Source organism: Montipora foliosa, chromosome 2 (assembly GCF_036669935.1).
Source record: "Montipora foliosa isolate CH-2021 chromosome 2, ASM3666993v2, whole genome shotgun sequence".
Classification (NCBI taxonomy): Eukaryota; Metazoa; Cnidaria; class Anthozoa; order Scleractinia; family Acroporidae; genus Montipora; species Montipora foliosa.
Genome location: NC_090870.1, coordinates 4,022,716 through 4,033,903, shown reverse-complemented (window position 1 = coordinate 4,033,903; position 11,188 = coordinate 4,022,716). Strand labels below are relative to the sequence as shown.

At 37.8% G+C, this 11,188-nt stretch overlaps 2 protein-coding genes across 2 annotated transcripts in view; one reads left to right on the top strand and one right to left on the bottom strand.

The window, feature by feature from the left end:
* LOC137992131 (C-myc promoter-binding protein-like) overlaps positions 1-7,056 on the bottom strand; it is a 40,739-nt gene extending 33,683 nt beyond the window's left edge. Inside the window, exons 1-4 of the mRNA XM_068837265.1 lie at positions 6,902-7,056; positions 4,572-4,883; positions 1,402-1,591; positions 678-734 (exon numbers count right to left, since the gene is read on the bottom strand). Of these exons, the coding sequence (XP_068693366.1) occupies positions 678-734; positions 1,402-1,591; positions 4,572-4,867 (543 nt within the window). The 5' untranslated portion in view covers positions 4,868-4,883; positions 6,902-7,056. The remainder of the gene's footprint in view (positions 1-677; positions 735-1,401; positions 1,592-4,571; positions 4,884-6,901) is intronic.
* Positions 7,057-7,105: 49 nt separating this feature from the next.
* LOC137992133 (protein fem-1 homolog B-like) lies at positions 7,106-11,188 on the top strand. Its single transcript, XM_068837267.1, has one exon. The coding sequence runs from the start codon at positions 7,293-7,295 to the stop codon at positions 9,327-9,329; it is 2,037 nt and encodes a 678-aa protein (XP_068693368.1). The 5' UTR covers positions 7,106-7,292; the 3' UTR covers positions 9,330-11,188.

The window sequence follows — 11,188 nt, the reverse complement described above, 5'->3', positions numbered from 1 at the left end:
AACCAGTACCCGGTGAGCGGTCATCTTAAAAAAATAGCAGTGACCTTTAAATTTGAGCCAACGATATGGTCACATGATAATGGTCAGCAGATACATTGTATTGACGGGTGTCAATTAATCATAACATGACTGTCCAATATCAAAGATGTTCCCGCCAAAAAACATGGGTTGCAACAGAGTTTAATATGCCATTAACCCATTGACTCCTGGGGGTTCTCCACTGATGTCTGGCGTTAGAGAGAGCAAAATACTAGGTATGGCTGGTTTAGGTCGGTTTAGGGGTGAATGGGTTAATTAACATTGGCATTCATAGAGGGGTGGACATATGGGTGGTCATATGGTAACCAAAACCAAATTATCTTGCACAGATGCGTTAACTTTTTTTCCCATGGTGCTCTGCACACATACTTTTGGCACGCAGAGCTCTACTAAAAAATATAAATAAAAAATATCCCCAAAGATTGAATCCTCACACTGAAAGATGAAAAGACAATTTATTCAGCTAATAATTTTATTAATGATCAATCAAATTCCAATCAGGTCAGGACCTGAAACATGTGAAGCAAGGAAAATATTATTGTTTCCAGCACTGTACCAGATTCCTGAAGACAAGTTTTTCTAACCAATAAAGTGGGAGAAAATTGTTACATTGCAGGAACAGTGATACAGGTACCTACCATTCCTTTATTAAGATTCTTGTCAATTAAACAAAATGCATGAGGTGGTTTTTCACTCTGAAAACAAGCAGAAGGTAATAAGCCTCCAGATCCACATTACCTCGTCACTTGCAATCATGTGTGGTGCCAAACAACTACATTGTATACTCTCAGCCGGCAGAAGGTTACAGCAAAATTCATAATTATTGTAAGAAAGACACAAGTCATCCAAGAAGCATGTCTACTAGAAAATCACTGTATTGTTTAGAAAGAATTGCTGTGTCAAGAGGGGTTTTACCAGAACTGTCATGCTTGTTTGTATCTACATGTAGAAGTTGCATGTAGAGGAACGGACTAAAAGCAATGAGGATGGTCTTAAAATCAGGGTAGGAGTAACAGTGTGATTTTAGAGACCTTATAATGATCACATGGGATGGCTGAGGATACATTACATCATATTATTTTTGAACACTGAGCTGTTAAACAACAGCTTTAACTTGGTGTATCAGAAAATAATACACAAAAGAAGTGAGAGAGAGAGGTAGAATGAGAGCTCCTAGTCCCACAAGACAGGAGAGGTAGAATTTGCCCTAAGGAATGTTGTCTTGGCTAGTTAGTATACTATGCTGTTCATTCAAAGATCAACATTTTCTTCTCCAAGCATGAATGAATGAATGAATGGTCGATAATTATTGATAATTAATAATAAAAATGAAGAATGATCGATAATTATTGTTATCTATACCTTGCTTGTGATAATAACACAAATCTCAGTGACTGCCAGAGATGAATGGGCCATCTTTTGTGAAGCTCGCCTATAAGTAATAAATGTCCTGCTACCACCACTGTTATTGACATTGGCTTCTTTTCCTGTTGCTGTGTAAAGAACAATGTCACATCCTGCCATCAGTCTCTCCTTGCCCTCATAAAGGACCCTGGACAAAATGCAAAATGAAAAAAAAAGCCAAATGAATTAAGGAGGATAAGGGTAGCTAATGCACGTTCATACTGTATACATGTACAAACCTCCATCTCAAAAAGACCCAAAGTCGAAAGAACAGTGTTGGCTAAGACAGTAAATGTTACTTGTACATGTAGTGTATTTCTATAGTATGAGTATCTGTTCATGAAAACAACCTCCTCTCAGTCAGAAGCCAGGAATTTTTTTAATGAAATAATAGGTGATAATAACCAAAGAAATGGTATCATTTGGGAAGGAATCGTTAAGGGGAGGTGGCTCTTATTAACTTCCAAACTGCTGCTATGGACCCCTTCAAATAATCATTTTTCGAGTCCCTTTAATGGGACATTTTCAGTGAGTGATTAACCCATTGGCTCTAGGGGTTTCCCATTGATGAGTAAAATCGTCTGGTGTTAAAAAGCAAAATAATAAGTATGGCCGGTTTAGGCCGGTTTAGGGGTGAATGGGTTGATGGGAAAGTTTTTCAGTGAGTGATTAAGGTGGCCAACTGCAGTTTTCCAAATAAAAATGTCAAGATTTTGAAATCTGTCAAATTACCCCTTTCACTCCTGTCAGGCCTTCTGATAGGGTGCGATTAAAAAATGCAAATTATGCGATTTTTTCAGGGCAGATTGTGCGATTAGAAAGGCCAATTATGCGATAAATAATGTAAATTATGCGATTTTTTTCTCAGCAATTTTAAGCTTGTTTTATAAGGTTTCAGGTTAAGAAAAACACTTTTTTGCTGCCCTAAAGACATTTTGAACACAAAGGAACAGTAATTATGTATCTCGATCGACATTAGTTGGGATAAATAGAAAAAATGAGGGCTTCTGCACTACCGGTGCACCACGTTAAAAGTTGAAAGGACACAGCTAACATGCCAAATGAATGATCAAGGTGCTTGTCAACCACGAACTTACGAAGATGGTCAATCACAATAGGGTCATACCCCCATTTATACGAGAGAAAATAAGCCGCGGCTTTCTCTGGCCGCGGCTTACAGAAGACTCGAATGTTCACCCCGTATAAATGGTACAAAATCTACGTTCACCTGGGAATATATATTCGTGTAAATAGTTCCTTTTGCGTATTTTGTACACCGTGGCCAGAGTAAGCCGCGGCTTATTTTCTCTCGTATAAAAGGCCCTAATATTGCACGACGAGAAAAACATCAGTCCATCGTCCACGTGGAGCGTACCTGTGAGGTACTTTCTTGCTCGATCGTGAGCTGTTAGATTGGGCGGAAGCACAACAAACTTATCCATGAGTAAGATTTTATCAGTTTTCAACGAAAGAAACTAAATTTTGCCGAAAAACTTACAACTTCGCTTATTTTTCACAAATCTCTTCTCTAAGAGAAGGCAACTGTGTCATTTCAGTGATGTGTATATAAGTGCGTGTTTGTGTTGCACCAATAGAAGGAGACTCGTACCAGGTCCCCGACATGAAAAATAAAGCCTTGAACTTCGAATATTTACGAAATGGAAGGTGACAGGTTTTTTAGCCTTTTTCCAAGATAAATCATCTTAAAAATGGCGTATTTATGCAGGAATTTCTGAGAAACGTGTTGATTTATGTTTCATTTTATGAATTTTGTGCGTCCTTTTGTGAATTATGCGATTTTGCGTGAATTGTGCGATCGGATGCGATTTGAGGTCGATTGTGCGAAATCGCACCATCGCGTAATATCAGAAGGCCTGTCCTGTGGGGTTCCCCATTGACGAGTAAAATCGTCTGGCGTTAGACAGAGTAAAATCTATAAGTGTCACTCTTGGGAGTGAAAGGGTTAAAGCAACAGGATGTCTCTTTTTGAAGTGTTAGTCACTGCAGTTGACGTAAAATGTAATTTATGTAAATCAGGGGAAAATGCTACTGTAATTATAGTGACCAAGCTCCTGGAGGGGGACTGGAAACTAGACATTTCAAAGGACTTTTTCTTACAACTTAGCATACGACCAGGGTTAAAATTTTGGGAATTAGTAAACAATATGAAGATTAAACCATCAACAATTTTTTAAAAAGATTAGACAGTTTTTCAGTTATTATCAAAATAGGCGAAAATCAACATTTTTGCCACTTGCAAAACACCTGTCTGACAGATTTAACTATTTATTTCTATACATGATTATTTTCACTTGTTAAGAAAATCCTGAAATTTTAAGGTGGGTGCATACGGCTAGTTTTTGAGAAAAAGGCCTTTGAAACGTCTAGTTTCCAGTCCCCCCTCCAGGAGCTCTTTCACTATAATTATTTACCAGTTTCCCCTCATTTGCATTTATTTGTTAGGTAAAATTACATTTTACATCAATTGCAGTGACTCATACTTCAGAAGAGACATCCTGTTGTTTAATTTCACAAATTTCAAAATCTTGATCTCTTTCTTCTGAAAACTGAAGTAAAACACTTTTCAAAATATCAGTTCTATTTTTTGTCCAAATAGAAAATAATTCCATGCTACAGTTTACAAAAAAAACCACCTCTTCCTTTTGTTTCCTGAAAGTTTTTACATGTTTTTCACTGACACACACTGCAGAGGACTGGGACTAGTTGCACATGTGCCTCCTGATTGAAGTGACATCAGATTCCCATTGAAAAAGTTACATCAAAGAACAATCCATGCAACCTTTTGGTAGCCCTTAGTCAAGGGCTCTTGACTAAAAAGCTTCCTTAGCAACACAGTCTTTCTGTAGTTAAGTCCCACCCTCCCCCCACCCCTAAAACTGATACCATAGGTTAACTGGTTACTGTACAGAAATTTCAAAAGCTGATGTTATGTGTGGTGTTTCATAAGAGTGAGTCATCATGGAGGTTAAATTACCAGAAATTCTAGAGTGACCTGTGAGCCAATCAACTCTAAAAAGAATTGTAATTACAGGAATGGATGAGGATTCCGATTTATTTTCTTTATAGCGAGCAACCAGCAAGTAAAAAATTGTGTTATTTTTTCCTACCCAATGTCAGTGAGAGGTGGCTTGTCTGTTCCTCGACGAATGCACAGAAAGCAAGATGGCTGTCGAATGGAGCCATGGTTAAGATTAGCAGGGAAGCCTGCTGGTGTTTCCTCAATGCACGTGTATCCTTTGGGAGGTTTTTCTCCCAAACTTTTAAATATCACAGTTACATCAGTTATCGGTTCCGAAAGATTTCTGTCTTCATCAAATTGGATAGCATCATTGGAGTTGCCATTTCCCAGGCCAGCGACAACAAAGTAGTCGCCAACGCGCTGGGGCTTCTCACGGTCAACCATAATCTTGATGCATCATCTGAAAGCACAAAAATTAAAGTTTGACAAGAACGCAATGTGATAACCTGCATATTATTTTGAGCCATGCTACAATTTGATAGAGAAATGGGGGGTTAAAAGTTAACGACCACTATCCACTAGGATCATACAAACATTATCATTGTTTACATTTACAGCCGTAAGAACTTCATTCTATGAATTGCTAACTCTTTCATTAAGTACATGTACTATACTGCAGGGCTTGAAATTGCTTCATAATTCAATAATAATTATCGCTTAAATAAGCTTTAAATTGCTTTAAATTAGTAAGCTTAAATTTTATCACCAAAAATTTAACCAATGAAAAGGTGGTCAACATGAACTTTTTGATCCATCACTGTGTATAAAAGGTGAAAAGCGTGCCATTCGAGTTTATCCACTTTAATAGCAACTATCACAACCTCAATCTCGACTTCACTCAGCTGCTTTCGGTATTATTCCAGATAAATACTTTGTAACAAAGAAATGGCAGCTATAAATTAAAGTGAGGTATTGTCAGTAATTAACGTTTGACAACCAATACCATGCGCAAGGCCTGGGGCAAATTCTATCCATTTTGGTGGCAAAATTGGGTAACTAGAGGGCAGACTCAGTTATATGTGGGGTGAACTTCGAGGGGGCTAACTTGCTATGTGGTGAAACTACTGTAATTCTAGTACATGAGATCATAAAGTTCTGCATGAATTGCTCTTTTTACCACAATCTTGCAATCTGATTGGCTAATCTTATGTCTTCAATACAAGTCTAGACAACGCTGCTTGCGTCGATGTGTCAGACAATTGTAATAGCCAATGACAAATGCTCATTTTGGGAAATAAACCAATCAGATTGCGAGAAAGTTATAGAAAATGCTTGCTCTTTCTTTGTGTCATAATCCTGGTCATGCTCTGAAATAATAATGTTGTGTACTCACGTGGCACACAACATGTTGACCACTGTGATGACAAATACCATTGTCAATAAGAGTACACAGACAAGGCTGAACCACATTGGACTTGTTTTAACAAGTTGAATGTGGCCCTAACCGCAACTCTCTGTATTACAATGCACAGAGAAAAGTCTGAGAAAATTAATTGTTGATAATTGTTTGTTACGGCTTTTAGCAGGGAAATCTTGGCTATCTTCTTCATCTCATTTTCGACAGCAAAATTTGCAAAATAGACTCAGTACTATACGTAACTGTAACATAAACATAAATGCTAAGCTAAACATCTTTTATGTTTCGTTCCAACAAAGTTCTGTTTCCGGAAAAGCACTATTTATGCCAATATTCTTTACACATGGAAATTTGAAAGCTTCAGGAATAACGCGATTGAAAGCTGAAGGCTGTAACAAAATTAATGTGAAGCACTGTAACGTAAGCTTTGTGTGGTTATCCAATAGACTTTTCTTGCTTGTACATTTTGTTTTCCCAATACAGATCATGTGATAATACTCAGGAGGTTTGGTCCTTTGTTTTGTTCATTAAAAAGAGTGCATGTAAGTATGAATATGTTTTAATGAACAAAACAAAGGACCAAACCTCCTGAGTATTATCACATGACCTGTATTGGGAAAACAAAATGCACAAGCGAAAAAGGTCTATTGCTTTTATATCCACTGTAGATCTGCTCGTATGCAGGGCATACCCCCGTCCCAGTATCAAGTATTAATGTAGTATGATCAGCTTTGGATATGCTGGTGCATACATTAGAACTAGAAAATTGTAGTAAATGAAACGGAAATTTCGAAATGATAGCTGCCAAAGATATTCAACAACACTCCGGAAAGATCAGTCAATTTTCGCACAAATCAGACAAAGGTTTTCCTCACGGCAATATAAATTTTATGTTGATATTAATGTTGATAAAATGTTGTAAAATTCAAGGGACAATAGATATACAACGAACGTTAAGTCAATGGTAAGTCTTAAATAAGATTGCGCTCTTTGTAAATACGAAAACAAGTTCCTTTGCTATTTCGATATTTTCTTCAATCAACCTTATCGAGTAAGCGTACCTCTACCACATTTCAAAGTGCATGGTTTCGTTCTTCAGAATATTGTCATATTCTCTGCAGCTTCTCCCAGCTCAAAGAAGCGATTTTTCACCACGCAAAAACCAGTGAATGGGTAAAATACCACGAGGATGCAGAGAACAACAAAAATTGAGGCGTGGATACCAAGTACGTAGTACCAATTTACAGTTTTTTGCTGGGGGAGGAGTAGGGAATTAAATTGCCCGAAGTCGCATGACATGCATTGTGAAGCATATCGACTGATCTTATTGATTTGCATTGTAAATGAAATATTGGCATTGGCAGATTTGCATTGCAATGAGAATATTGGCTACGTGGAGGTAGTTTGTTTCGTACGTACGACTCTAGCTTAACTCTGCCACACCGTGCGAAAATGATAAGTCTTGAGTACTCTAATCACATCAAGACCTTTGACTACAAAAGTCAGCGAACTCAGCTGGAACGCGAAGCAATCGACGCCGTGATCGCGGGGCAACCACTGACTCCATTGTTTGAAAAGCATAGCCTGAGTTTTGATGAACGAAAGCAACTTCTGAAGACCAAACTTGGCTATCCACACAAAGGAGAAGAATTTAGCCTCTTCCTTTTGGCTGTTGTGTGTGGTCACGTGAATCTTGTCAGAAGCATGATTGAGGAGCATCTGGTTGACGTTGAGCAGCAGAAGACAGTGTTGGTGGGTGTTAACGCAGAGACAAGTGTCATGCCAAGTGGCTTCGGCTATGAGGTTGGCGAAGGGGTCAGTGCCTTGTGGTGTGCTGCAGCATGGGCTAAAATTGACATTGTGAAACTGCTAATAAGCCATGGAGCCAACATTAATCACAAATCCAAGGGAGGATCTAGCCCACTGTTCATGGCATGTCAGTATTTTAATTCAAACAGATCACGTCAAGTACTGCTCGGCAGACCTGACATTCCAATTCAGCTTGAACTTGTTAAGGTCCTGGTTGAGAATGGAGCAAATGTCACAGAATGTGGTCGAGACGGCAACACCCCCCTGATTGCTGCATCTCTATCAGGGTTTAAGGACCCATCCCTTGTTATTTACCTGCTTGAGAATGGTGCAGATCCAAGTGTTCAAAATGTGCATGGCACCACTGCTTTGCACTTGGCAGCAGAGATGGGGTGTTTAGAAACAGTTAAGGTGTTGATTGAAAATGGAGCTCATGTTAATCCTGTTGATGCAGACGGGCTGACCCCTTTGGACAGAGCTTGCTGTAGATGCCAAGACGAAGTGGTAGATTATGTTCTTTCACTGCCTGGTTGCAGCAGAGAACAGAAGGTCCATGCATTGGAACTACTTGGAGCCTCACATGTCACAAGCATCAACACAGAAAGCATTGAGTACTTCAGCGAGGGATTTGAAGAGTATGATGATGAAACTGACAATTCAGATATCCAACATGGTTACCAGCTCATGTTGCAGGCAATGAAAGAGCGTTTCAACCCTCCAAATAGCATCATCAAGTCAGGAGTAAAGTCTCGTTTAGAAATATATAACAATCAGATGGAAAGCCAGAGCATAGAAGAAGTTGAAGCTTTAAGCACTAATAATAATGAAGAAGCTATTATGATGGAAGGGTTCATAATCCGTGATAGAGTTCTTGGCACTCTTCAATCAGCTGAAATTCTTCAGCCGCTAATCAATGAAGCAGTGTTGTTGGCCCATGGAGGCGATTTCAAATCAGCTATTCATTTCTATTCCCATGCATTGTCATTTAAATTGGTATCTTCTCCACAGAGTAGAGATATCTTAAGACGCTTCATTGAGCTTGCTGCTTACATGATTGAAAATGAAGCTGAACTGATGATTGCTGACCTTGAAGTAGCACAAGAGTTTTTGATTGCTTGGCTAGCTCATCTTCAAGTGAAAAAGGAAAAGCTGTATGGATCTCATTTCGAGCTGCAGGAGTTTGAGTGGTCTTTTGATAGAGACATGCTAAAAGCCTTTTATTTTATTTGCATCTTAAGCAATGTTAAGATCCACAACGACCACGAGGCAAAGAGAAGGTTTGAAATGATCAAATCAATTGTTGATCTCAACTTAAGCAATTCAGAGGGATCAGACATGCTTCATCTTGCTGTTTGGGATTCAATCTTAGAAGTTCACAATAAGGTGTCTATGAACAGTATTTTTCATGTGCCAAACTTGAAAGTTCTTCAACTGTTGTTGCAGTGCGGGGTTGACATAAATTTCTGCAACAAAGCAGGAAATTCTGCCCTCCATGTTCTTGCTACTGTTGACTCACACCTGGCTGTGGTGCCGAAGGATTTTAAAGAGAATGGAGGAAAGATTTATTTTGACTGGTTTCATCAAAATGGTGCAAACTTCAATATTAAAAATGAAGCAGGAGAGACACCTGTTGATGTGGCAGTGTGTGAACTTACAAAGGGATTTCTTCAGGAACTATAAATTTTTAGATCATTTTTATAGGTATGGCCAATTAACCTTTTCTCCCCTAATGTGGCACTTACAGATTTTACTTTGTCTTATGCCAGACGATTTTATTTGTCAATGGGATTGAGGAACACATCATACTCCATCAAGGTTTTGTTTGTACTTCTTCACCACACAGGAATAATTCATTATCAAGGGAATGCATGAAAACCAGTTGATATTGTCAATGTTTTTGTCCATCTGACAATGAAACAAACTGAAAAAATCTCTAATTTTGTTATGACAATTACCCAAGGGATAATTTTATATTATTATTATTATTAGTAGTAGTAGTAGTAGTAGTAGTAGTAGTATTTCAATGTTATGCTGAATAATAAGAACACTGATTATTTGTTGTAATCCTTCTCATGCTACTTGTTGTTAAATATTGTTTATTAAATAATTATGTACGTCAAATCTTCCCAGGGACAGTTTAATGATATATGTATATTCATTTGATCTTTTGCAATTTAATGAGTTAAAAATAATTATCACTAATTATAAACATTAATAGTTTTGTAGTAGGTGTTTTGTTTTTTATTATTGTTTATTCAGACATCTAAATGAAGGAACAACATTGTTATTCTAAGACAAGAACAATAATTATTTAAAATCGAATTGAGAATTCTGAAGAAGATAAGATTAAGGATAAGTATGTATGTACAATTGTATTTTTTTTAAATTCAGTATCAACATAGAAAGCACAAGTGATCTGAGTGGCCATGTCTTTTGTTTATTTAAAACAAAAGAAAGAAGTTGATTCAATTAACATTTAATCTACTTTAAGTTGAGTAAATATCTCTCTATTTAGGAGAGCAATATTTGTCAGCTACAGCCTTTAGAATTAAAGAGATTGCTACCGATAATATTAGTGTATCACTATTTCAAAACTGGCATGGTTCAATGACTATCCTAGGGAAAGACCTATGCCACCTATTAGCTGGGCATGAAACAGCTTTTTTCTAACTTTGTTAACTTTAATATTTACATTTCTTGTGCCAAGCCGAAAAAGGAGAAAATGCAGAATATGTGGTGGTCAGAAGAGGTCAGGGGCAGTTCAAGTTAAATACTGCATTGGACCTAAATGTCAAGTCTGTGGAAAGCATTAATTTCATATTCACATACATTAATTTGTACCTTGGATAATATTACAGAGCTCTCAAGTCTCACATATTGAGTTTGAATCTCACTCATTTTGATGTAATCTCATGCTCTCACGCCGACACGAGCATTTCTCACTCATTGGCACTTTTCTCGAAGGTAACTACCTTTTAAGCTTTCAGAAGTGCTCATGAATTTCGAATTCGTTCCTTCACTGGCAGTGAACTTCGGCCAATGTTCAATCTGTTTGTGTGTGACCAATTTTCTTGTTTCTTCAGGACTTTCACCCGTTCATATATGAATTATAGGCCGATATGTTAGCTCAGGCTGACCATAATAACATGGGCTCTCTTAGCAAGCAGCATGAAAGAAACAAAATGGCGGACTCGGCGGTGAATTTCCAGTGATCTGAGAAGTGCAAATTTCAAAAAAAAATCTGGGGGAGCATGCCCCTGGAGCCCCCGAGAAATGTTTGGTGCCTCCGGCACAAGAAACACAGGACACTTGTGCCTGATGCAATCTCCAGCAAGCATCTCATGCTTTAAAAACTTAAGACTTGAGAGCTCTGATATTACATATAAATAGTCTTCAATGACATGCAATAAAGCCCCAATATGTAATGAGGCAAATAATATTATTGGACTTATTATGGTTTTTCACCAAGTGTACCGGTATCTATCTAACTTAAGCATTGTGAAGACTTGTGGGGTGTGATTAAAAGAAAGAAAGTTGAA